The 26,783-nt window shown below is 54.2% G+C and overlaps 2 protein-coding genes across 3 annotated transcripts; one reads left to right on the top strand and one right to left on the bottom strand.

Moving 5' to 3' along the window:
* Positions 1 to 642: 642 nt before the first annotated feature.
* Positions 643 to 2,055, top strand: MIEN1 (migration and invasion enhancer 1). Its single transcript, XM_027033861.2, has 4 exons — positions 643 to 801; positions 904 to 1,001; positions 1,444 to 1,520; positions 1,606 to 2,055. The coding sequence occupies exons 1-4, from the start codon at positions 713 to 715 to the stop codon at positions 1,687 to 1,689; spliced, it is 348 nt and encodes a 115-aa protein (XP_026889662.1). The 5' UTR covers positions 643 to 712; the 3' UTR covers positions 1,690 to 2,055.
* A 427-nt stretch (positions 2,056 to 2,482) lies between these two features.
* Positions 2,483 to 26,390, bottom strand: ERBB2 (erb-b2 receptor tyrosine kinase 2). Of its 2 annotated transcripts, none has more exons than XM_027033853.2 (27): positions 26,115 to 26,390; positions 19,514 to 19,665; positions 18,432 to 18,645; positions 17,484 to 17,618; positions 17,120 to 17,188; positions 16,829 to 16,944; positions 16,536 to 16,677; positions 15,349 to 15,468; positions 14,932 to 15,058; positions 13,080 to 13,153; positions 12,901 to 12,991; positions 12,499 to 12,698; positions 12,010 to 12,142; positions 11,835 to 11,925; positions 10,974 to 11,134; positions 8,476 to 8,523; positions 7,011 to 7,149; positions 6,806 to 6,928; positions 6,425 to 6,523; positions 5,999 to 6,184; positions 5,708 to 5,863; positions 5,519 to 5,594; positions 5,059 to 5,205; positions 4,545 to 4,642; positions 4,163 to 4,351; positions 3,633 to 3,885; positions 2,483 to 3,488 (listed from the first exon to the last, which is right to left on the bottom strand). In XM_027033853.2, the coding sequence occupies exons 1-27, from the start codon at positions 26,185 to 26,187 to the stop codon at positions 3,118 to 3,120; spliced, it is 3,783 nt and encodes a 1,260-aa protein (XP_026889654.1). In that variant the 5' UTR covers positions 26,188 to 26,390; the 3' UTR covers positions 2,483 to 3,117. The 2 variants fall into 2 exon arrangements, with proteins under 2 accessions (XP_026889654.1, XP_026889655.1); XM_027033854.2 differs by lacking the exon at positions 26,115 to 26,390 and adding an exon at positions 24,366 to 24,458.
* Between the last annotated feature and the right edge of the window lie 393 nt (positions 26,391 to 26,783).

Raw genomic sequence — 26,783 nt, 5'->3', positions numbered from 1 at the left:
ATGGTTTGAAGAGATGCTGATGTAGGTAACCTGTTAGGATACTACGGTGGGACTCCGGGGAGGAAAAAGGCAGCGAGACAGCCTCCATATTTGGAGTTGGAAAATGGGAATGATGCCGGCCCTGTAGTGAGAGCAGGATGAGATAGGGGAGGTGCAGGAACAGGACAGGAGTGATGGGAGCATGGAGCTTGAGGAGTGGGAACCCCGAAGCCTAAGGGTCCCAAATGCAGGGGAGAGGCCGTCACTGTCCCGCTTTTGCTTACAGTTTTGGAGCTTAAGAATCAGAAGTACTTGAGTGCTTAACCATGAGGTGGTTTAAAAAGTCATCAGCATGTTTGCAAGAAATGGCAACTATTCCACACCAACCGCCAACCCCAGGCCCTGAGTTCGCTTGCCGCATCACTTTCGCTTCCTTTTGTAACCTGGGAAGCGCTTTACAGTCTAAGATATTTCAGTAGGTTATATAAGACGGTGACGTCCAGCAGATACGAGGTGCGGGGCAAGCCTAGAGCTCTGAAAAGGTGGTCTGGACGGGTCCACCCAGCCCAGAGTCCTCAAACCGAGGATACGGTCAAAACGCAGCAGTAACTGCGACCTGCAGGAGGCGCCCGTACGTAGCGCGCGGCCCGCCCCGCCCAGCGGCCCCGCCCCGTCACGTGCCCGCGGCGTCGCGTCACACCCGGAAGCAGCGGCTGGAGCGGAGTCGGGAGCGATGAGCGGGGAGCCGGGGCCGACGTGTGAAGCGCCCCCTCCCGGGGAGACTGAACCGGGTAGTGGGGTCCGCATCGTAGTGGAGTACTGGTGAGCGTCTGCAGCCTGTGGGGTGTCCGGGCCGGACGGGGTGGGTCCATGGGAGGCCCCTCCCCCGAAAACCCAAGCGGACCCCATTCGTCTTGTCCCTAGTGAACCCTGCGGATTTGAAGCGACCTACCTGGAGCTGGCGAGTGCCGTGAAGGAGCAGTATCCTGGCATTGAAATCGAGTCGCGCCTTGGAGGCACAGGTGAGGCCCACAGAACACCTGCTGAGTCAGTGTTCTAAATCTCAACTCTACCACTTTCTAGTTCTGGAATTGCCTGTTTTATATAGTGTCCAACAGTGTCTGGCAAATGTCCAACCAGTTCGAGTCCCCTCCCAAAGGTGAGGGGGTTACAGATAAAGCCTGTAGGGAAAAACGGGGGAGACTGCAGAAGTGTGGGGTTGGAGGGGAGGGATTCTTTCATTGAGTTATGAAGCCTGAGTTCAAAGGAAGGACACACAGGTGATGCCTCCCTCAGGTTCCTTTGGCTTGAGTCAGGGCTAGGAAATGGCTTAAATAACAAGAGTCTCTAGTGGGGCTGGTGGGGACATGAAGGAGCCTGTGTGAAGTCTAAGAAGTGTGGAGAGTCTCTCCAGACTTGTCTGTTCTCGGCATACAGTTCATTCATTGATTTATTTTATACCAGGGGCCTTTGAGATTGAAATCAATGGACAGCTGGTGTTCTCCAAGCTGGAGAATGGGGGCTTTCCTTACGAAAAAGATGTGAGTATTTACAATGTTGGGAGGCCTCTGTTCACCCTGCCCCGGCAGTGCATCATCCCATTCCACGTGTCTGCCCTCTCTCTAGCTCATTGAGGCCATCCGAAGAGCCAGTAACGGAGAACCCCTAGAAAAGATCACCAACAGCCGTCCTCCCTGTGTCATCCTGTAACTACACGTGATTCCGGGTTCCTGCTCTGTTCTGAGACCCACGCCTTGGTCTCCCCTTTGGTCCTGCTGAGGGCTCCCCACTGCCCTCACTTAGCTCCTGGTAAGCTAGGAGACTCTGGCCTCCACTTTGTCCCTTTGGGTACCAGGAGGGAATAGAAGCTGTTGTGGTCTTAGGGGTGGGAGAGAGACCCTCTCCGTGGACCTTTCCATAGCCACCTTCTACCCCCTTTCTAGGATCAGTGCCCAAGAAAAGTCTGCTCCCCGCCTCCAGCTTAGCCATACTGGTCAAATGCCACCACAGTTATAACTTATTTTCCACTAGCCCTGGGCAATGTCAGCTATTGGCAATAAAGTGGCACTACAAATACCTGTGCCCAACTAGTGTGTTTTTGTTCAGCGGATGTGGGGGATAGTAGCAGAGGCCAGACCAGCCTTTATACCACCAGAGTGGCTATGCTGGGTGGGTGGGCTTTCTGGATAGCTACTTCTATTTCATTTCCTCTCTCATAGCCGAGGCAAGGAAAATAAGTCACACAGTAGGTACTGCCTCCTCCTGCCTCTGTCCCTCCCCCCACTGCCCCTATCCATAGGGAATAACCCCATTCTGGTGGGTGGCCTTAGGAATTCATTTTTTCTCAGCAAGAATGATCTGGTTGTCAAAGGGCTCTTGAACCTGGAAAAGAGCCTCCTCATTCAAGCTTTCTCGAGATTTCTAGCCACTCCCTCCAGGAAAAGATGACTTGAGTGTAAGGAGGTGAGCTTAGGGTGGGCACAGAGCCACCCCAGACATAGGCTGGTGCCCAGCTATTTTCCAAAATATATTTGCAAATGGAGAAAGTGGGTGTGGAGAAAGGACATCCTTCCCCCAACTCCAGGGACCCACCCCTCTCCACAATACCCGCTCTCCCCGAGTCCTTATTTCATTAAAAAAAAAAAAGGTAAAAACAAAACAAAACAAAAAAAGCATAAGGACTGGATCTGTACAAGGACTGGATCTGGGTGGCATTGCTGCTCCCTTGTTCCTGGGTGCAGAGCTAGGTCTCAGAGACAGTCTCTGAATGGGTTGCTCTTATTCCTAGACACTCCCTGGAGCCTCCTCCTCTTCCAGGCCCAGCTTTCCTAAGTCCTTCTGTGTCAAAGGTCTGGAACAGGACAGCCAAGCTGGGCTGTTCCCTCGGGTGAGGAGACTGGCTGTGGCATCCATGGGACCCTAGAGTTGTCTGGGGCAGGGCTCCAGTCAGTCAAGGCTCCCCAGTGCTGCCCCCTCTTCCAACCAGGCTGTGCCCCTCTTGGCCGCCTGGGAACTGGAGGAGGGAGGAAGGTGTCTAGCGTGGCAGGATTCCCTGCTTCATCGCGATGAAGGCCAGAAGTCAAGCTTTCCCCACTCCCTGAGGGTTCAGCAGGGTCTCGGCAGATTTGGCCTTTTCGCTCACACTGGCACATCCAGGCCCAGGTATTCGGGGTTCTCTGCTGTAGGGGTCCCTTCAAAGGTGCTGGGTGGAGAGCCCCGCTCAGATGTGTCCTGGTCCCAGTAATAGAGGTTGTCAAAGGCTGGGCTGAAGGCTGGAGGAGGGTGGGGCTGAGGGGCAGCCCTGCCCCGGGGTGCCAAGTACTCGGGGTTCTCCACAGCACCCCCAAAGGCAAAAACGTCTTTGACAACCCCATTCTTGCCAGGGGAAAGAGTCTTGGGGGACAGAGTTTTGGGCCTTTCCAGAGTGGCACCGGCAGGTCGAGAAGGAGGCAGAGGGCCTTCTAAGGGCGATGGGGGCTTTGTCCAAACCTCTGGCTGGTTCACGTATTCTGAAAGGGCGAGGAGGGGGCTCGTTAGAGGAAGAAACCCATTTGTCCCAGCTACTACCAGTGTCCCCACAGTGGGCCCTGGGCTGGGTACCCCAAGCTCCCCCCTCCCCTCCCAATCTCTCATCTTGGGCCTGGATTCCATACCAGGCTGGGGACTGCAGGTCAGGGGGGCAACGTAGCCATCAGTCTCAGGGGGTAGGGGTACAGTAGGATCCTCACTGTACCGCTGTAGAGGGCTGGGATCCTGTGGGGAAAGGCTCTGCAGCCCCTTGGCCGCCCCCATTCCCAAGTCGCCATCAAACACATCAGAGCCAGCCCCTTCTGAGGGTGCCAGTGGAGACTTGGGAGGCTCTTCCTCGGAGGGCTCCAGCCCCAGTGTCAGCTCACCACCGCCACTCTGGAGATGAGAGAAAGTTACAATGGGGTCATTCATGGATCTGGGATAGAGACTTCATGGGAGGTGAGAGGGTCACAAGGGATAAATTGGGACACCATTGGGATTTGACATAGTCATCATGAAGAGGAAGGGGTCAAGGCTTGGAAGGCAGTAGGAGTCGTCAGGGATAATGGGGTCTCCATGAGAGGTGACTGTTGGGGTGGGAGGGGACATAGAAGAAAAGGACACGGAGGAGGTAACTACACCCACCCACCACAGTGTGACCGAGGGCACTGACCCTGGTGGATGAGCTGCGGTGTCTGCGGTGGGCTGTGCCCCCGGCGCCTGGGGCAGGGTCTGGGCAGAAGAAACCCTGCTGGGGTACCAGGTACTCCTCAGCATCCACCAGGTCTCCCATGTCCTCATCCTCCAGCAGTGAACGGTAGAAAGTGCTGTCCAAGGGACTGGCTGGGCCCAAGTCCTCATTCTGGGGAGGAAGGAGACGGTGACAGCCTCTCCCCAGCCCAGTGCACAGCCTTCCGAGAAAGGCTCAGGGCGGACAAAAGGTATGAGGCATGAGGCAGGAGCTGGGCTTGGAAGCCTGGGATCCTCTCCCTTCCCACCCTCTGTGGGAGAGTGCTCTTAGACATAGGCAGGGATGGGGTAGAAAGGCCCAGTACCTGGATGACCACAAAGCGCTGGGGGTCCCTGGCCATCCGGGAGAATTCGGCCACCAACTCCCGGAAACGTGGCCGACATTCAGAGTCTATCATCCAACCTGGGGGCGGGAGGGAGCTCAGCATCTCAGTTCGGGCTGCAGCCTGTGCGCAGGCCCCACCCCCTCTCCAGTCTGGTCTAGACAACCCCAGTGACTAGAGTCCAAAGTCCTCGGGTGGTAGAAAAGAGGTATCAGACTCAGATCCTGAATTAGACCCTTTGAGAATCTCTACTAGTTTTCCCTTTTTATTTTGCATATAAGTCTCTTCCTAGTTGGTTTTCTAGAGCTCCTCTGGCCTGGTACTGTAAAAGGGAAGCGAGACCCTTCTGAGGCTCCTTCAACCATACTTGGAACCCTGGGCCCACATACAACCTGCTCTTGGCCTCCTCCCATGTCCCTTATAGGCCCCCCTTTACCCACCCCCCCCAGCACTTTCCATCCCTCCTCCAAGTAGCTGGCATAACTCAGCCACACACATTTGACCATGATCATGTAGACATCAATGGTGCAGATGGGGGGCTGGGGCAGCCGTTCCCCCTTCTCCAGCAGGTCAGGAATCTCCCGGGCTGGGATCCCATCATAAGGTTTGGCCCCAAAAGTCATCAGTTCCCATACAGTCACACCTGGGGCAAAGACAGGGTTAAGAGGTGAGGGGACAAGAGGGAGCTTTAGTGCACCGAGTCCCAGAGGCTCTGCCCAAGAGCCTGGCACCATGGGAAGAAGGGAGGGGTGCGATGCCAAGGGGCAGGAGATAGCCAGTCTTTCCTTAGTCCCAGGGAAGTACACAGACCCCGGCAGCCCCTTCCTTCCCTCCCACATTCATGCTAAGGTGTCTCCATTAATTCTTCTATCCCTGCTCTCCTCCTTCCACCAACATGGCCCCCCAGGCCCGTGGCTCCTTGTCCACCCCTCCTCCCAACCTTCCCTGCCACACACCGTAGCTCCACACGTCACTCTGATGGGTGAACCGCCGGCGGAGAATGGACTCCAGTGCCATCCACTTGATGGGCACCTGGGAGAGCAAAGAAGTCCTCAAACTAGGTGTGGTGGGGAGGTGGCTGTTCGTAGAATTCTCCCAGGGTCCAGACCTACTCCACCTTGCCTCCCTCCGCTTCCTCCTCTAACCTTGCCCCCATCGGCATGGTACTCTGTCTCGTCAATGTCCAGCAGCCGAGCCAGCCCAAAATCTGTAATCTTGACGTGGTTGGGACTCTTGACCAGCACGTTCCGGGCAGCCAGGTCCCTGTGCACGAGCCGAACATCCTCCAAGTAGCTCATCCCCTGGGATCAGATGTGTCCATATGGACTCCGCTCTGGCCATATTCTCCCAGGAAACCTCCCCAATCCCAGCCCTGTGTGAAGTCAGAGGCTTGCCCCCAAGGACACCTGCAGAGTTCAGGCCCCCTAAGTGCATACCTTGGCAATCTGCACACACCAGTTCAGCAGGTCCTGGGAGCCTAGGCGCCCACGGTGTTCTCGGACATGGTCTAAGAGGCAGCCATAAGGCATAAGCTGTGTCACCAACTGCACGGTGGATGTCAGACAGATGCCCAGAAGGCGAGACACATATGGGGAGCCCACGCCAGCCATCACATACGCTTCCTGGGGGGCAAGAGTGCACCCTGAGAAGGTGTGGGAGACCACAAACCTGCCACCACCACATACCCCTCTTGAGGGTCGAGGCATCCTGCACAAACCAGAACCATGGCCCACGGGAGGTTAAGAGTCAAGGCTTGGGGAATCACAGAGTGCCTCCCGAACCTCAGTGGAGAGCCCAGAGCCCAGACAAACAGCTAGGAGGTCCCTCCTGTACTCCTGGCTAGGGAGAGCGGAGGGGCTTACGTCCAAGATTTCTTTGTTGGCTTTGGGAGATGTATTTTCCCTCAACACTTTGATGGCCACTGGGATTTTCACATTTTCCCCATCAGGGATCCAGATGCCCTGGGCAGAAAGAGGAGGATGTGAGCAGGAAAAGGGAACGCCAGATCCCACCTACAGTCGCCTCCGAATACCCTCCCCACTCTGGGGCCAAACGTGCTATATCATCAGCCTCACTATGTAGCCCAGCTCTCCAGTCCCCTTCCCCTTGTTCCAGCCTCCCACCAAACTGCCCAACCAAACAGCACCACCCCAGCTCTTGGCTGTCTTCCCCACAGAACGCTTGGCCACACCCGCTGCATCCTCTGGGACCGCCCACCCAGGAACTTTGGCCCCACCCCTGACCTTGTAGACAGTGCCAAAAGCTCCGGATCCAAGCACCTTCACCTTCCTCAGCTCTGTTTCTTTCAGGATTCGCATCTGAGCCTGGTTGGGCATGGCTCCACTAGGCGTCAGGGGCTCCACCAGCTGGGGCGAGGGGGGTGGGCGTCAGTGAAGGAGGCTGGGCTGTAGACCCCAAGCCAACAGGGAGGCCCTGAGACTGCCTCACCTCCGTCTCCTGCAGCAGCCTCCGCATCGTGTACTTCCGGATCTTCTGCCGCCTTCGCTTGATTAGGATGCCAAGGACCAGCCCCACAACCACGACCAGCAGAATGCCCACCACAGCAGCAATGATGGACGTCACAGGGCTGGGGGCGGGAGCCAGGGTTAGGGACTGGGGACCAGGCTGGGGCATGAAAAGATGAAGGAACCCCAGGGAGGGGCATGCAGGTAACTGGCCTTTGGAAAGGGAAGTCAGAAGGGTGACCCACGGACTCCCATCCTCTCTTTCCTACTCAGAAATCTCCCTTGGCTCCCTACTACCTCCAGGAGAGTCCAGCCTCCTTGCTGGACATTCAGAGCCCTTTTTACCCCCATCTCCAAATTGTCTATGTGACTGCCCATGGCTGTAGCCCAGGATTCTCAAACTTCCTGACAAAAATCACCAGGGAGCTGGTTAATGTGCATGAGTCTAGAGCCCCACTCCTAGCAACTCTGATTGTGGTATGGGGTGGGGCCCCAGGAATGTGCATCCAGTGATTCTGATGTTCCAGCCAAATTTTTCACCCATAGGTCATGATTTTCCACACCTCCCAGCCTTTGCACATTCTATTACTTCTGTCTGGACCACCATTTCTCCATGGGATCATCGTTTAAGACTCAGCTCATCCTAGGATAGATGCAGCTCTTGGGTGTTGACCCTACATCATTACCATCCTTGCCCTCCTCCCTTGCTTGGCTAAAGCCTGGCACATCACAGACCTCTCGTGAATGCTTGCTTCATGGACAAATGATTGCTTAGATACTCCAATCTGTTTTTGTCCGCAGAGTCTTTCCCAAAGAAAGACTTTGCCCACTGCCCAGAAATCAAGTCCAACCCTGTGGCCCGGTAGTGAGGGTGGGCCTATGCCCTAATGTGACCTAGACTTCACCCCTTACTCCCTTCTCTGGGCTCACTTAATGGCCCACCATGCCAGAACCTTCAAACAAACACATCCTAGGTTTTCCTGACCCTTCCCCCACAATGCCACCTGGTTGCTTCTCCCTAATGCACATGAGCTACCTGCCCCTGTTTCAAGGCCTGGCTCAAATGCCACCTCCTCCTTGAAGCCTCCTGCCACCCCATTAAGACTTCATCTTTTCCTCCAGGGCATCTGCACTCTCTTCTCAATCTGCCTTCTGTCCCAGTGAGTTGAATGTTGCCTATGCCCCTTATGAGGTATCTAGCTACTCGAGGGTGGGGAGGTACTGGGGGGTCTTTGCCATCTTTTCCTGTTCCCCACTCTCTAAGCATCCTGAGGAGGTCCTCCTTCCACTTGCTGAAGCAAATTGAAAGGTGAATCAACAGGGGAAGACTGAGCTAGAAAGGGACATGTGTCATGTCAGGAGATGCCCCTTTCCTGCAGCAGTGACCACCCAGGGGCTGATAGGGGATTGAGGAGCAGCATAGGGTGTGTCCCGGGGATCGGGCTGACCTGGCTCTCTGCTCGGCGGGGCAGCCCTTCTCGTCCAGGTCCGCACAGCTGCAGGAGAGAGAGGCCCATCAACCAGGCTGGGAAACACCTCCTGGTCTGACTCCAGCCTCACAACCACCCTAAGGTGCGTGTGGCTGGGTTATTATCCCCATTTGACAAAGACAGAAACTGGGCTCAAAGTCACCAATACTCTTCCTACCATCCCACAAGGGGATTCCTTCTCTGGCCTTGAACTTGAATTTCCTGCTCCCCTCTACCTGTCTATGGTAGGTAGGAATTGGGGAGCACCCAAAGAAGCATCAAGTCCAAAAACACAACTACGTTCCTCTGTAAAAGAATGCCAGGGCAGTAAACTGGCCCAACTTCTGCAGAGGACAGTTTGGCAATACCTATTAGATAATGTCCGTGACCCGGCAGCTCCACCTCACAGGATATACTGTGAAAATGCCAACACCTGGGGGCACCTGGGTGGCTCAGTCGGTTAAGCGTCCGACTTCGGCTCAGGTCATGATCTCACGGTCCGTGAGTTCGAGCCCTGCGTCGGGCTCTGTGCTGACGGCTCAGAGCCTGGAGCCATTTCAGATTCTGTGTCTCCCTCTCTCTCTGCCCCTCCCCTGTTCGTGCTTTGTCTCTCTCTGTCTCAAAAATAAACATTAAAAAAAATTTTTTTTTAAAAAGATAATGCCAACACCTGTATGCCAGGGGGCATGTATAAGATGCTAACTTGTACATGGGGCTCAAGTGCAATAAACAGGAAAGAAAGAAAGAAAGAAAGAGAAAGAAAGAAACAAAGAAAGAGAAAAAGAAAGGGAGAGAGAGAAAGGGAAAAGAAAAAGAGAGAAAAAGGGGAGAAAGAAAAGAAAAAAAAATCACTATCCCTCAAACAAGGACATGGTTAAATAATACTATATCTGGGCTGCAGATTGAGTAGTTAAAAAAAAAGAGGAGGTATGGGGAGCCTGGGTGGCTCAGTTGGCTAAGGGACTGACTTTGGCTCAGATTATGATCTCATGGTTTGTGAGTTCGAGCTCCGTGTCAGGCTCTCTGCTGTCAGTGCAGAGTCCACTTCAGATACTCTCTCCCTCTCTTTCTCTCTCTCAAAAATAAACACTAAAAAAAATTTGTTTAATAAAAAAAAAAGAGGAGGTAGATCCATGTGCATTCACAAGAAAGGACCTCCAAGATACATAAAGTCAGGGGTTGGGGGAGAAGCAAAGTTCAGAACAATTTGTAGAACACAGTCCCATTTGCATTAAAAAATGCATATACACGTGGGGTGCCTGGGTGGCTCAGTCAGTTGAGCGTCTGACTTCAGCTCAGGTCATGATCTTGCAGTTTGTGAGTTTGAGCCTCGCGTCGGGCTCTGTGCTGACAGCTCGGAGCCTGGAGCCTGCTTCAGATTCTGTGTCTCCTCTCTCTGCCCCTCCCCTGCTCATGCTCTGTCTCTCTGTCTCTCAATAATAAATGTTAAAAAAAAAATTTTTTTTTAATGCATATACACGAAAACCAAACCTGACTATGTATGAGATGAACTATATGAAATTGCTATTTCTTGGCCATTTTTGACCTACAAAAACAGCAATCTTACAGGATTCAATCTAATATAAATGTAATATGTGTTTATGCAGATGTGTAGAGAAAAGCCTGGAAGGCTGCACGTAGCAGACTGAATCTGATGGTTTTCCCTAGGGGACTGGAATGAAAGGGCACATTTGCTTTGCAATGTTTATACTTTTTGTTGCTGAAAGTGTTTATCATAAGGATGTATCCATGTGTCTCATGTGTAAATAAAGAAAGCTGAATGAAAAAAAATAAAATAGGGTATATCACCATGTCAGGAGATGGAAAAACATTGCAAGGTTCTGTTAAGTGAGAAAAAGGCAATTTGCAAACAATATGTATGGTAGAATGTGCACACATAAAAACAGTTGGAGAACAATAATATATATTAACTACAGTTTATATGTTATAATAATATATGTTAGAATGTGCACAGATAAAAACAACTAAGAATAATTATATATATATAAACACATATTTCACGTGTTATAATAATAATTATATGTTAACATGTACACAGGTAAGACCTGGAGGAAAAATATTACAAATTATTAACAGTGGGGATAGAACTGTTAATGACGTTCATTTATATTTCATGTTTTCATTTAAATTTTTTTTGTAATTTGGAGAGCATGCGGGTAGGGGAGAGGAGCAGAGGAAAAGAGAGAGCATCCCAAGCAGGCTCTATGCTCAGCATGGAGCCCAATGCAGGGCTTGATCCCACAACCCTGGGATCACAACCTGAGTGGAGATTGAGTCTTAATGCTTAACTGATGGAGTCACCCAGGTGCCTCTAAGGACTAATAATTAAAAAAAAACAAAAAACAAAAACTAAGCAGTGTAAGCAAAGGCAGAGTTATCCCCCTTTTACAATAAGAGCCCCAGAAAGTCTCCTGGGACAAAGCCCTCCTTTCTGTAGAGAAGGCCCCCAGACTCACGAGTGGGTGCAGTTGATGGGGCATGGCTGGCACGTGCCCTCCTCATCTGCGAACTTCCAGATGGGCATGAAGGAGAGGTCAGGTTTCACCCCACTGGGGCAGCGAGCCACACAGAAAGGAGGGTCCTTGTAGTGGGCACAGGCCACACACTGGTCAGCTTCCTGGGCAGGGAAGAAGGATTGGAAGGGGGCTAGCACCAACACCTCCAAGGCAGCAGGACATGCCCTTGCGTCCCCTTCGTGCTTCCCATGGCCACTCCACAGCACTTTCGCCTTGCTCCTGGAACAGCCCAGACCAGCCATGTCTGCCACCCCTGCTCTTCACCCAGCTCCCCCCTCCCCTGCTCAAAGCTCAATCCTCAGGCAGGAGGCTTCATATGAAGAACTGGAAGTCTAGCAGGGGAGTGTATTACTTAAGATATAACAGCAAGTAACAATAGTTAACTAACACACAGCAAATCGCTTGGGCACGGTGCCAAACCCTATTTTAAGTTCATTCTTCCCACATTCCAATGTACAATATTCACTTTATAAATGAGCGAACCAAGGATGAAAGCAGGGCCTGGATCCGAATCCAGAGAGTCTGATGCTTAAGCCCATAGGTCTAACCGCCTTGGCACAGCCACAGCCAAGGACACAGGCCTCCCCGGGACCTTTGCATAGTCTGAAGGGTCACAGGGTCCACTACACAACTTGCAGTCCCCAGCATGCCAGCCTCCTAATACCCTCCTTCCATCCAGGGCTGAGCTCCGAGCCCTCTCCTGGGACATTCTACTGGACATGGCCAGGTGCCCAGCCACCCCACCCCGCCCCTGCCCTTGCTTCCCTCCACCCACCTCGATCAAGCCCACCAGCAACTCACCGAGCCCAAGCAGGTCACTGAGCCATTCTGGGGCTGACACTCCGGGTGGCATGGCAGACAGAACCTATCCTTCACATACTCCCGGGGAAGCCTGACAGAAGGGATGGCTGAGGAGGGGGTCTGGAAGGAGCCCCGTGCCCCACTCCGGCCGCCCCTCCTGCCCTGCCCCACGTACCCCTGCAGTACTCGGCATTCCTCCACGCACTCCTGGCCCCGAAGGAACTGGCTGCAGTTGACACACTGGGTGGGTCCCGGACCCCAGCAGTGCCCATGGGCACACAGCGGGTAGCAGGCCAGGCCCTCACCCGCTGCAGTGAAGAGGAAGGGGGTTAGAGGGGACACTCAAGGAAGGTTCCAGGTCCACATGAACCAGGGGAGGAGGCTGTGGGCTGGACGGGGTGGGAATAGGTGCCGGGCAATGCGGGGAAAGAAAGAGCTGAGGTTCCAGGGACAGAGAGGAAAAGGAAGGCACAGATGCCAAGGCAGTGTGGCCAGGCCCAGCCGGAAGCCATGCCAAGAAGTCAAGCCAGCCACAGCCGTGTCAAGAATGGTGCACAAGGGATGGGCAGTCTGCACAAGTCCAAGATTGCTGCTGCTAGGGGCCCACAGGCACTCCTGTGTGCCGGCAGACGGGGAGCGTGTGGCGCTGGGCTCCCTGTCTTACCGCACTCGTCCTCTGGCCGGTTGGCGCTGTGGAGCAGGGCCTGGTGGGGGTTCCGGAAGAGCTGGTCCCAGGGCACCGTGTGTACGAAGCAGAGGCGGGAGTTGCGGTGGATGAGGGCCAGCCCACTGCCCAGCTCCCGCAGCGAGCGCAGCCCCAGCCAGCTGATGCCCAGCCCTTGAAGGGTCAGCGAGTAAGCACCGCTGTGGGAAGAGTGTTTGGCTGTCAGCAAGAGCTGCCCTCACCTCCTCCTGTCCCCAGCACACTCCGAAAACTCCCATAGAAATGTTACTGCTGGAGTCCCTCGGGAACAGGAGTGCCCACCATGCCCAGAGCTTCTCAACGGGCTCCCTGGGAAGCTCCTCAGCCCCCCCCCCCCCCCCCCCGCCCTTCCCCGGTGCTCACTCATGCAGAACTCGGCCCCGGATCACTCTGAGGTTCTGGAAGACACTGAGGTTAGGCAAGCTGTCTGGCCACGCGGAGATGTACAGGTAACCTGCGGGCACAGGGTGAGGCTAGGGGTGTGGGGACAGGAAGAGGACCCCCGACCCCATCAGAGCAGGATGCAGAGAAGCAAAGCCCACCTGTAATCTCCTCCAGAGCCTCAAACACTCTGAGCTGCTCAGGCTGCAGGGGGGCAGTGTTGGAGGCTGGGTCCCTAGAAGGATTAGGAGAGGAGTCAGCAGGGCCAGGAAGTAGGTGGGCATGACCCCCAGAGCTGACCCGGCCACCCTCCCCCACCGCCCTCCATTAATGACTTCATTTAAACCCTTTGCCCATCAAGCCCGGCTGTTTTCATCCTGAGTTTCAAAGCCCAAGCCCTAGTTTGGCAGGGTCTGTCAAAACAGTATTTGATCTAGAAATCCTACTTCTAGGAATGTGGCCTAGAGAGACATTGGCTCCTGTTCCCAGAGACATGTACAGGGCAGAACTGTTTGTAAGAGCAAAATTAAAAATGACCAAAAGACCCATCAGTAAATAGAGGAGTTGTTAAATATAATCCCTGTCTATCCTGACTACAGATGAAAACTAACATTTGGCAGCACTTAAAAAAAAAAAAAAAAAAAAAGAGCACTTAATATCGGCCAGGCTCTGTTTTATGAGCATATGAATATTAACTCATTCAAACATTATAACCACCTTATGAGGTTGGGGCTATTTTTGCCCCCATTTTACAGATGAGAAAATTAAGGTACAGTAAGCAGGTCACATGACTAGAAAATGGTAGAGCCCGGTTTCGAACCCAGGCAGCCTTGCTCCTGAGCCTGAGCTCTGAGCTCCTACTCTGCTCCACCTGCTCTTAGCTGTTGAAAGACCAAGGCAGCTTGACACGAAGTGCCTTGACCAGCTCTCTAGGGCGAGGGGCAGACAATATTCATGATAAGCTCCCATTTTAAGTCAACCTTCTCAATAAAATTACTAGAACTATGTTTCTCTGTGTGTGTCTAAGTATGTACAAATGGTCTAGGAGAACCCACACAAACTATTAGCAGTGGATTCCTCTGGAAAGGGGAATAGAGTTGCAGGAAGTGTTGAAAGGAACGTCCTCTTTTTAAATACATATTTTTATTGAAGTATAATTCACATCCAATAAAATGCACAGAGTTCTGATGTACAGTTTGAAGACTTTTGACAAATGCATTCACTCATGTATCCACTACCCCAACTGATACACAGAACATTGTCATTGCCCCCAGAAACTTCTGTTGTGTCCCCTCTTGGTCCGCCCATCCTGGGGCAACCACTGTTCTGATTTCTACCACCACAGAGTGGTTTTGCCTATTCTAGAGGTTCACGTAAAGAGAATAGCACAGTGTGGACTCTCTCTTATTTGACTTATTTTGCTGACCATAATGGGTTTTGTTTTTGTTTTTTTAAATAGGTTCCACGCCCAGCGTGAAGCCCAACATCGGGGCTCAAACCCTGAGATCAAGACCTTAGCTGAGATCAAGAGTCGGACACTTAACCGCCTGAGCCACACAGGTGCCCCTGAACATGTTTTTGAGGCTCATCAATGTTGTTGTATAGATCAGTAAGTAGTTTGTTTCTTTTTATTGCTGAGAATTCCATTGTATAGTTAAGGCACCATTTATTTATTCATTCACCTATTGGTATACATTTGCATTATCTCCAGCTGGGGGCTATTATGAATAAAGCCACTGCAAACTCAAGGAGAATTTTGCTTTCTCTGGATGGCTTGGCCTCCACACAAGTGCATATTTGTGGATAGCATGTCATTTATGCAAACAACCCCCCCACCACGTCCCCACACCCTCTGGTCCCCCTGCCCTTCCTGCCTCTTTTGCATTTCTGGCCTCCCACCTCTGTCTCCCACCATCCCCCAGAGATACTGCCACTTCTGGGTCCTCAGGATTCACTGACTGCCCTGATGCTGCTCAGGCCGCTGTGCCCACCCTTAAGTCCGCGTATCCTTACCCCTCAAAGCTCTCTGGCAGAAACGCCAGGCTCCCAAAGATCTTCTTGCAGCCGACAAATTCTTGGATGTTGGCACTGGTGACTGCCCTCGCCTCCCGCAGGTGCTCCATGCCTAGGCCGTAGCACACTGTGGGGAGGGGCAGGTGGTGAAGGGGCCGTCTCGGCCCCCACATGGAGCACCAGGAACTCAAACTCCGGGGTCCTGTCCACAGTCCCCCCCTGGGGCCACGTGCCCCCTTGCACAGACAGGAAATACAGGGGAACGTGTCAGACTGATCCAGGGAGGGCCAGGACAGAGACATTGGAAGAAAAGGACTGGGTCCCAGGAGGGTCTGAAGAAGAATGGGACTGTGGGCCAAGCTGGGTGTGCAGAGGGGCAGGAACTGTAGCCTGGCTCCGGGGGTGGCCAGCAGTTACCTCGGGCACAGGGCTTGCTGCATTTCTCACACCGCTGTGTTCCATCCTCAGCTGTCACCTCTTGGTTGTTCAGGGGACAGACCAGGGTGCAGGATCCCACGTCCGTAGACAGGTAGTTGTCTGAGGAGATGGGGACTGTGTGTCCGTCTGCCCTGGGCCTTCACGCCCCACCATGCCCACATAGTGCAGTAAGAATATCAACCAATACTGAAATCCCCTTACTGCGTATCTGCACACTCAACAGTCATGTACTCCTCACAACCCTACGTGACAGGCACTGTTAGATTCCCATTTTGCCAAGAGGGAATCATCGTAGTTTTATGTAAATTACTCAGGGTCATGTGCTATCAAGTGGAGGAGCCAGGACTGGACACAAAAAGTCTGGCTCTACATTTTGTACTGTAACCCACCACGGGGAGGATACAACCAGGAGCTGAGAGCCCACTCCTGCCTCTCATGACACGAAGAAAGAGGGCCCCAGGTCTGAGGTCAGTCCCCCGATGCACATCGATAAATACAGGAACTGTTAAATAAAACTCTGATCAATCTAGACTATACAATAAAAATTAGCATTTAGGAGTGCTTAGTATGTGCCAGGCACTATTCTAAGAGCTTTACCAATATATTTTTTTTAAGGCTTATTTATTTATTTGTGGGAGAGAGAGCTCGAGCAGGAGAGGGGCAGAGAGAGAGGGAGTGAGAGAGAATCTCAAGCAGGATCCATGCTGTCAGCACAGAGCTCGACTCAGGGTTCGAACTCATCAGCTGTGAGATCATGACCTGAGCCAAAATCAAGAGTCGGACGCTTAACCGACTGAGTCACCCAGGCGCCCCGAAGAGCTTTACAAATATTAACTCATCCAAATCTTATAACCACCTTATGAGATTGGGGCTATGTTGCCCTCATCCTCAAATGAGAAAACAGGTACAGGAAGCAGGTCACGTGACTAGAAAATGGTAGAGCCCGGTTTTGAACCCAGGCAGCCTGGCTCCTGAGCCTGGGCTCTTAGCTCCTACTCTGCTCCACCTGCTCTTAGCTGTTGAAAGACCAAGGCAGCTCGACACGAAGTGCCGTGACCAGCTCGCCAGAGCGAGGGTCAGACGATACTCACCATACGCTCCCATTTACTTAAACCAACCCCCCTCCCAGCAAAATTACTAAAACGACATTTGTCCCTGGCACTCACAGGGACAGGCAGTCACACAGCTGGCACCGAAGGTATAACGGCCCTCAGGGTTGGGCATGGATTCGAAGGTGTCCGTGTTGTAGGTGACCAGGGCTGGGCAGTGCAGCTCACAGATGCCACTGTGGTTGAAGTGGAGGCAGGCCTGGAGGCGGGGGGTGGGGGGTGGGGGTGGCGGGGTGGAGACAGGCAGCTGGTGGTCACTGGGCTGTTTTTCCCTGGCGTGCAACGGGCAACAGGGCAGGAGCAGGCAGGGTGCCCCTCCCCTTGCACCCCGGGGTCCCGTGGGCACATACCAGGCAGTCAGAATGCTTGGGGCCCGTGCAGCCAGCAGCACACTGCTCGTGGCAGCAGTCGGTGGGCTGCGGGCCCTTGCAGCGGGCACAGCCACCAGCACAGACAGTTCGAGTCACTGTGAGACAAAGGGCAGGATGAGGGCTGGGCAGTAGCCCAGGCACCAGACCCTCACCAGCATCACTTTCTGTGATGACTTCCTGCCCCACCCCCTGGGAAGACACCGAGGTCTGGTAACCCTCCCAGCCCGGCCCCCTGCCCCACCCCCGGATTCTGGGCCTCCTAGCACTCACAGCTCTGACAGTCCCCGGAACTTGCTCCCCAGCAGTGGGAGTCTTTACAAGCTGGAGAACAGGGTTGGCCTGGGGAGAGAAATAGACAGAGACCAGGAGGCAGAATGCAGTGAGGGAGAGTCGGCAGGAAAAGAAGACTCAGAAAACAGAGGCACGATCTAGAAGCAGAGGGAGGCAGGACAGAGGACCACGGAGATGAAGAGACACAGAGAAATGGCAGGAGGGAAATGGGACAGAAAGAGGGAATGGGTAGTGTTAGTACAGGGGTGGGGAGTGGAGGGGGTGTGAGTGAGCGGGGAGTTTGGGGATCGCTGGGTTGCCTGAGAAAGAGAGGAAGCTACAGGCAGGGAGAAGCATGGCTTACAGGCCCGAGAGCGGTTGGTGTCTATCAGCATGAGGGCCAGCTGGTTGTTCTTGTGGAAGATGTCCTTCCACAGAATCGTGTCCTGGTGGCAGAGCTGCGGGTTCCGCTGAATGAGGACCCCTCCCTTCAGGATCTCTGTGGGGCAGGCAATAATCAGCACTTTCCTTTCCTGTCTGTCACTTTCTGCCCTCCCATGGGACTCTCCTGAGCTCTTTAGAGGGGAGCAGGCCTCTTAAACACACCCCAGTTTCCCCAGGGATTAGAGAAGACACCTTCAGCATCTTCTAGCCGTACCAGAACCCCACCCCTCCCACCCTGCCCCACACACATGAACAACCTGAGATCCAGGGAGGAGTGAGTTGTCCATGACAGGGTCCAGATGTCCATGCCACCCTCTCCTGTCCTCCCACCTCTATACTCTGTGCACACTGCTTACTGGTTAAAAAAGACTCTGGAGTCTGAAAACCAGCCTCACCACTAACTAGCTATGTCATAGCTATGTAACCTTGAGCAAGTCACTTATCCTCTGTAAACCTGTTTTCTCATCTGTAAAATGAGAATAGCACTGATGCTTCCCTTGCAAGATTACAGCACAACCAAAATGGGATCGTGTATGCCAAGTGACTGGCCACAGAGTCTGGGATACTGTCAGCTCCAAGGCTGCCACATACAGTTATGCAGGTTGTTCACTGCACATGTGTACTCAGCCAAGAAGTAGACTAACCCCAGCCTGTATCCTAATTATCAAACTGTGCAGGCTCGTGCAAGCTGTGACTTCCTGGGAAGATGGGAGATCTTCTCATCTTCACAAAGGCACCTTCCCAAGCCCCACCTGCATCCATCCAGAAGGGATGCCAGTTCTAATTCACACAAAGTTTCCCACGCATAGCAGTGGCCCTGATCAGCTCCCGATAACAAGGAGAAGGTTTCAATGATAATGATGATCACCTGTGAGGCTTCGGAGCTGCAGCTCCCGCAGCCCTCCTAGGGCAGCCCCTGTAGCAGGGGTGCCACTGTCCAGTGGGTCTCCGTTGTCCAGCACAGCCAGGGCGTAGTTGTCCTCAAAGAGCTGGGTGCCTCGCACGATTCGTAGCCTCTGCAGTGGGACCTGTCTCACTTGGTTGTGGGCAATGAGCACATAGCCTTGCACCTCCTGGATATCCTGGGAGAGAACAGGACCAGGTGGGGCTGAAGCAGGCCCAGGCCCTGGAACACGACCACCGCCTAACCCAGGCCTCCTCTAAGTCACCAAGTGCAAAGCCCCCATCCGCTGAGAAGTCCAGCTCTGTCACGCATAAAGTAGAGATCAAGGCCACTCCCCACGTCCCCAAACCAGAGTCGTGTATGATCAAGACAGATAAATGGTGGGGGGAGCACTGTGTGAACTATGAGCAAGCGCCACACCCTCTCTGCATCTCAGTTCCCTCATCCATAAAAGGAAACACCTAGATGACATGACGTCTGTGATTTGACCAAGCCTCACACACGTGGCCCCACTCCAGGGCACTGTGGACACAACCCAGCAGGCTGGTTCCCACTCTCTCCCCTGCTCGTGACCCTTTCACATACATTTTCCATTTGGTTTTCCCAGAGGGGAGTCAAAGCATGCTCCCTGCTTCCAAAACACAGACAGAGAAGCCAGGGGCCGAGACCATATTCACATGGCTTGTCGGTAGAACTGGACCTAGAACCCACAACCTCCCAGCAGCCCTTTCACCACGCCAGGCAGGACAGGGACAGCAGCCGGGGCAGATGGACAGGAGGAGGCGATTGCTGGCAAGGGAGCCAAAAATTTAGCAGAGGCACATGTGCATTCTACCCGGGGATGTCCAGGGCCAGCCACATGACTGAGAGGGAGTCAACTGGTCTTGCAGTAGAACAGATAGGGCGCAGGCATCAGAAAGGACTTCCCAGTTGAGGAGCCGCAACAAGAGAAGAACTATAGGGCACCTTCTTCTACCACCCATTTATAAGCATAGGGCTCAGCTCAGCTGGAGGCAGGACCTGGCTGGGTCCCCCATGGGCCTCACCTGCAGGAAGGAGAGGCTGGCATTGGCATGCAGGTAGGTGAGCTCCAGGTTGCCCTGTACCACTTGACAGCCCTGGTAGAGGTGGCGAAGCATGTCCAGGTGGGTCTCGGGACTGGCTGGGAGCCGCAGCTTCATGTCTGTGCCGGTGCACACTGGGAGGAGAGAGGAGATGGGTCAGAGGCCGCTGCCCCGTCAGCTTCTCCAGCCTGGCACCTCCTCCACACTCACTCCGCAGAGTCATGCCATCTCGGACGGCGAGAAAGCACAAGTGAAGGACCCCGCTTCCCATGTCCCTTGCACCTGCAGAAGGCACAACGGCCAAAGAAAGTCTGCAAGTTTGGGAAGAGGAGGGAAATCAGAGGAAACGCTCCTTCTAACTCGGCCCATCCTGAGTATCCAGAGGGGCCCCCATTGTGCCAGCCCTGGGGAGTTTGCCCGCCTGATCCGGGGTGGTGGCTGGCAAAGAAAGCCTCCCTTTGTCCCCAAAGCACCACTCGTGGCCAAGGGGTAAAAATCCCCCAAGAGAGGCCATGATGAATCATGAAGCTTCTGGATACCCCCTGCCCCTATCCCAAGCAAACAAACTCAGGGCATTCTCCCCACCCCATTCCAATACCACCCACATGCCAGCCTCTTGGCAAGGGATGTCCACCCCCACAATGCCACCCAGAAAGGAAGGAAGGAGGGTCAGCTAGAGTCATAGCTGGGGCATGGGGACCACTAGGGGCCTGGTCACTGCAGGGACCTCTGGAATTCCCCCAGGCAGAAAAAAAAGGAGCATCAGACCCCAACAACAGGCATCCGGACCCAGGCTGCAGATCTTGGGCCAGAGCGATGCCCTACTCTGACGGCTCCTATGCTGGCACTTCACCCTTGCCACCTCCTCAGGGCAAGACTCCAGAACCAGCTGGCAGAATCTATGCCACGAAACTCCTGCCACAAGGGCACTACGTCAGCCCTGTGTACCTTCTTCCCAGGGCCAACCCTCAGCCAAGGGGCATCAAGATGAATTGCCTCCCCGGCCCACCTGGACCCCAGCAGCGTGTCCCTGAGACCGGAAGTACCTACAAAGCCCAGGGATACAGAAGGGGTAAACTACTCCTGGTGAGGGGCTGCTCTGGACAGCAGCTGGCACCATGCCTGCCAGTAGGGGGGAGATTAAAGTGCCCAGTTGAACCCGTTTTTCTGCTCTGGTGAGGAGATGAATCACCTGGCGCGTCTTGCCCAGGAGGGTGCGCCGGGGGGAGGTGGGTGGAGGGCACCCCCAGATACACAGGCCCACAGGTGCCTGAGCTGCTTGGGATTTCCTGTTGGTTGCCACTGCACCTCCCACGGACTGTGTGCAGATTCAGGGGGACAGCAGTGGCTGACTTCAAGTTCTGACACCAGGATTCCTGCTCTCGCAGCAACTTGGAGCCTGAAGTCAAATCCTGGGGGATAAGAGAGATCCCCTGCCTCCAGAAAGCTGGGGAAAGGCTGGTAGGGCCAGTGCCTCGGGTTCATGTTGAGGCCAATGGCCATGAGCTGACAGTCTCCCAGTAAAAGCCAGAGTGGTCTCTGTTCCCACCCCTTTGGACAGATAGGGAAGGAAGCAAAGAGGGAGGAAGGGGAGGGCCCAGAAATAGAACTCAAGGGTCCCTCCCCCCAGACTCCCAAGAGAAACAGGAGCTGGGGGTGGCAGGCCAGGCCCAAAATAACGCCCGCTGCCAGGACCTCCTGCGGCCTCAGCAGCCTCAGCTGCTTTGTAGGCACAGCTGTCTTTAGGCCCAGACCCCAAAGCTCTGGCCCAAACCCGGGACAGGGACAAGCAGAGCTGGAGCAGAGGCTGTCTCCACCCGCTGTGGCCCTCTGCCTCCTCTAAAGGACACCAGCTGTGGCAGCCAGGCAATAGGAAAACAACAACAATGGGAACACCAAGGGCAGCCACGTTAGCTGAGCACCTACTGTGTACTGTCAGGCACTCTGGGTGGAGCCTCATTATGTCCTCCCGAGGCTGGGACAGCAACTTCTCTCTTGCAAAGAAGAAAACTGAGGCCGACAGGGGTTCGTCTCCCAAGATCTTAATAAAGCTTATGAGCGATAGAGGCAGGATTTGAACTTGAGTCTGTCTGACTTTAGATCCTACGTTCTTAACTGGACATATACAAATTCACCCCACATCAGGTGCAAAGGGGAATACATACCAACTCTACTGATACCACTGATAAACATCACAGACTCTGGGCAGGGCAGGGGGGCTGGGCTGAGCTGAGGGCCAGAAAGAGTGGTAGCCCCACCCCACTAGTGAGTTTGTGGCTGATTTTAGTCTAAGATTCTTTAAGCGTTTGCAGCGGGTGGTGAAGTCAGGTACTGAGACCTACTCTCCCAGAGAGCTGGAGGCTTGCGGGCAAATTTCCCCACCAAGCTGACATGAAGCCAAGAAGGGCCTCTTGACACCTCCCCTACTTCCACCTCTGTCCCCTTCACCATGGAGCTCAGCACTTCCCACCCCCTCCCCCATCTGCTCACCAGACTCCTTCTCCCCAGTCCTCACCACAGTCCCCATATCCACTCAGCCCCCTTGATTTTCAGGGGGTAGGGTGTGAGAAGTCTTGTTCTACACAGGAGAGCTCTGTGTCTTCAGGACACCTGACCCTCAGAAACCCCAACCTCTCCAGCTCTCTGACGCAAAGTCACTATGAGGCAGGACCAGCCCAACACCAGATAAGAGTTAGCTGGATGGATGAATGGATGGATAGATGGATGAAATCCAATCAAGAACTTGCAAACCACAAGGTAGTAGTTGAGGTCCTGGTGTTCATCCCTCTGCTGAAAGGCTATTCAGAGTCCTTCATATCCCTCTGGCTGGACTTCAGTGGTCAGGGTTTGGTCCTAGCTCTGGGGGGTGCTCTCCAGAAGGTTCTGCCCTCCCTGCCGCACTTCAGCCCCAGCTGCTTCTCTTGCTCACCAGCAAGAGATACTTCCTTTGGTTTCCATGAACGCTACCTGCATCCCCAAAACTCAACTCCCCCAGACCTACAGGTTAAGAGCCCATTCTAGTGATGCCCAGAACTCACCCACCATACATACATGGTATCAGGTCCCATATCAGACCAGGGCCTGGGCTCAGGATCATTAAACCAGAACCCTAGCTGGCCTGCTCATGTGTGACCTTGAGCAAGTCAAAGGACCTCTGGGGGCAGAGGCCATATCAGATTCATCTCTATGCCCAGCAGTGCCTGTGACTTCGTAGGCGCTCAATGACTATTTAGTGACCTGAACTTGGCTGTGAGGATGGGATAATAAAACACTAACAACTCTTACTTTCTGCAGAGAAGTTAAATGAGAGTTAAATGAGATAATGAATCAAAAAAGCAGCCTGTAAACATGAAAAGGCTTTGTAAACAGAACTGAGGCAACACAAACATTGGCTATAATAATTCTCCCACTCCTAGAGAGCACACACCCGTCGCCCTACATGGGCTCTCTTCCCAAGGGTGAGAAGGAAAGGTAGCTTAGCAAGAGATGGAGATGTCACCCCATAAGGGCTTCCCACAGGCAGAGGCAGAGAGGGGGATCTCTTTCCAGATCATTTCAGCTCTCAGGGGCAGGCACAACTAGTGGGGCCTTACTCTAGCCCCCCACTGATGGTTCCTCCATACTGGCTCCTCTTCTTCCATTCCAGCTGTCTCCCTCATTCCAGCCCTGCAGGGCCCCCTGACTTCCACCCTGTCCCTGCCCTCAGTCCCTTGCCATGCTTGGAGGGCCCAAGAGGAAGGCAGGCATGGGCTGGACAGGGAGGGAGAGGACCTCAGTGGGCCCAGCTCACTCCAATTTCTATAGGCTAGATAAGGGAACTCACTTACCTGAATAACAGAGTAGCACCTCTACCCCAGTCTGGCCACCTGGCTGCCCCTGAGGCTTTGCTCACCCCATTCCTGTTGAATAGGATATGACTTTGACCAACTCTTAATGCCTCCTCATTAGACATTATTATTGGGTCTACTAGACGTATTTGGGTCACTAGGAAGCCTTGGATAAATCACTTCACTTCTTTGAACTGTGTGTACCCACTTCCTTGGATTGTTGCAGAGATGAAATGAAACCGTCGATGGAAAAGAACCTGGCACACAGGAAGCACACTGGACATTTTTCAAAAGTTCAGGCAAGGTGTGGGAGGGGAGATGCGCTAAATGGGTAAGGGCATTAAGGAATCTACTCCTGAAATCATTATTGCACCATATGCTAACTCAGATGCAAATTTAAAAAATAAAGTAAATTAAAAAAGTTTGTCAAAAGTTCAGGCAAGGGAAGTTCATATAGCTGGAGTGTGGGTAATTCCAAACCAAGAGAAAATGAAAGATGAGTTTGTATTTGGAATGAGATGGATTTTCCCTTTTCACACTTCATCCTATCGCTTCATTTGTTGCTTTTTTCCCCCTTGAGTATTAGAATGAAGTTACTTTCCTCAAGTAAGGTAAAAAGGAAGGAGGTTGTTGAAGAATCGCTTGGGAATTAAAATAGGACCTCTGCAAGATAAGGATGTGTTTGCTACCCTTGACAAAAGTTTGACCTCTAAGAATGGGTCCTAGCAAAATCCTGACCCTCTGGATCCTCCCTGTCCCCCCTTTCCCCCAAATTCCTGCCCTAGCCCTCATCCCTGGGATATAATGGGGGTGCTAGAGGCAGCCGGGCGGTGCCCTGCCATTGCAACCATTCTCTGCCCGACACACCCAACATCTGTCTTTGCACCCAGCAGTGCAGATCGAGGGGTGAGATAGGCCTGAGGAGGCCCCAGTCATCGCTGAGAGAACTGACCCCTCTGTATCCCAGCACCGCAGCAACCCAGGCCACCCCCACCTGCTCAACTTACAGGCCCAGCTGAGGGGGGCAGCAGCTCAGCCTGACAGCGCAGCCTGGCCTCACCCATCGCAGCAGAAGGTCAGGGCTGCAGACAGACGCCTGCCTGGGAAACAGGGAGATGTATGGGCTCCCAGGAAAGTGGAACCTCCTTTGTCAGAGAGAAGGCGTGGGGCCACCTCCCGCTGTTTACAGCAGATCTGACCCAGCACCTTGAGGGAGTTCCTTGAGAGGGCAGAGTTCAGTCAAGTCCCTAAGCCAGCAGGGAGACTGCTGTTTGGCAACACAAAGCCCAGACACGCAAACACAGACCACACAACGCAGGAACACCCTAGCATAGACGCCCCTCAGAGAATACTGCAAGGCTCTGACAGAGAGGCCCTCGGGCAACACACAGACGGGATGACCCCCACCCCTTCTCCAGACTCCCTGACCGATGGAGACCACCCACTACTCCCCAGAACACTCCCATTTTGTCTTCCCAACAGCACAGTGATGCCAGCAGCAGTGTCGCCCATTGTTCAAGGTGGATTAATACAGTGATCTCGAATGTGTGGCTGGGGGTCACACCGTCTGGGGGGTCCCATCTTGGACCCACTACTTCCTTGATGCGATGTAACCTCTTTAGGCCCAGGTGTTTACCTGGAAATGGGAATACTAGTAGGATTTCTCTTGTGGGGTTGGTCTGAGGATTTAGAGGGCGTGCATGCAAACCACCGCGCACCATGCCTAGCCCAAAGTATATCTCCAGCACACGGTGGCTTTAATTGTTAGTGCCTAGATGGGCCAATGGGGCAGAACCGGCACTACCCCCACCACCGTGCCTCCCCACACACAGCATGAAGGAAAAGGCAGGACAACCCAGCCCTCTGCAAACCCACATCTGGCCCTCTGTCTTTACCTTTCCTTCCCGCCCCCCACCCACCCCGCAGGACTGCCCAGGAATCCCCCGCTGGGAAATCTCCCACTCTATGCCCCAGACCAGGAAACCTACCACCGCCCCTCCGTGGCCCGTGCTCTCCAGAAGTCACAAAGCACACAGTCCCCGGGCTGGCCCTGAAGAAACTTGCTCAAAACAAACGTCTCCCCCTCCCCCCACCCCAGACTCCAGCATGAGGCAACTCGGCAGTCCGACCGGCCACCCTCTCCAGCCCGGCTCTGGCCGGACAGGTTACTTTGCCCACCACCCCCCTCCACACCGCGATCCTGCCTGAAGCTGGAGGAACTAAACCCAATCGGCTGCGGGGGGAGGGGGGGTGGGGAGATGGGACAGGGGGAGGGGCAACAGAAGGGACCCCCGAGGAATCCAGCTCAGTCCAGTCTGGAGGCGGAGGCTGCCAACTGGAAAGTCTTTGAGAAAGCTTGAAGGGGCTCAAGAAAGGGGAACACACACACACACACACACACACACACACACACACACACACACACATCATGCGGTACACCCTTTGATGGCAAACTTTCCGAACAATTTCAGAGAACTTTTTTGACAAGTTCCCATTGCCGTCGCCGAGTCTGGAAAGCGCCAGTCTCTTGCCTGGGACATCTAGAGCGGCTTGGGCGTCATCGCCCCCCTGCCCCACCTTCCTTTGCCCCCTCCCCGGCGAGGCCGGCTGCTCGGGAGCGCCGACACCGTCCAAAACTTCGGACCGGGAAGTTCGTGTGGCCCCCCCTCTGCCCCCGCCAGCCCGGGGACCCTCGGCGGGGGCCCCAGGCTGCAGGGTCGCGTCGCTGCTTCGTGCCCTCACCACACCAGACCTACCTTGGGTGCCCGTGGCTCCGGAGGGCAGGAGGGCGAGGAGGAGCCCCCAGCGGCACCAGGCCGCCAGCTCCATGGTGCTCACTGCGGCTCCGGCCCCATGGCTCGGGCTGGACCGGGCTGCGAAGGGCCGGGCGGCTGCCTGGGAGCTCTGCTCGGCTCTCGGGGCACGACGCAGGGGACTCTCAGCTCCACAACTTCATTCTTGTACTTCCTCAAGGCAGCCCTCCTCCTCCACCTCCTCCTCCTCCCGTGATTGGGAGCGAGCGTGCTCACGGCTCGCCCCCCCACCCCCTCCACCGCATTCCAGCGAGTCCCTGGGAGTGGCAACTCCCAGCTTCACTTTCTCCCTCGGCGCGCAGGCCTGGGGTGCGCCCCTCCCGGCGCCCGGACGCCGGGGTTGCCTGCGCACTTCTGGCGCGTTCCCATGGAGAACCCCTAAAGCAGGGGACGGCGATCGGCACCCCCTCCTCCACCACCGGGCGGAGTCTGGGGCAAATGCTTTAGGCTGCCATCCTTAACTTTCCTTGAAGTCGCAGGTTTTATCTTAGACATTCCTGGCGAGTTTGCACCCCTACTCCATCACATGCCTGTTTTTAAAAATATCAAATGATGGTTCTCCCACCACATCCTCAAATCAAATTGATAGTAAAGGAGGTGGATGTGTTGTGT

This window comes from Acinonyx jubatus, chromosome E1 (genome assembly GCF_027475565.1).
Source record: "Acinonyx jubatus isolate Ajub_Pintada_27869175 chromosome E1, VMU_Ajub_asm_v1.0, whole genome shotgun sequence".
NCBI lineage: Eukaryota > Metazoa > Chordata > Mammalia > Carnivora > Felidae > Acinonyx > Acinonyx jubatus.
This window is presented reverse-complemented; position numbering and strand designations above follow the sequence as displayed.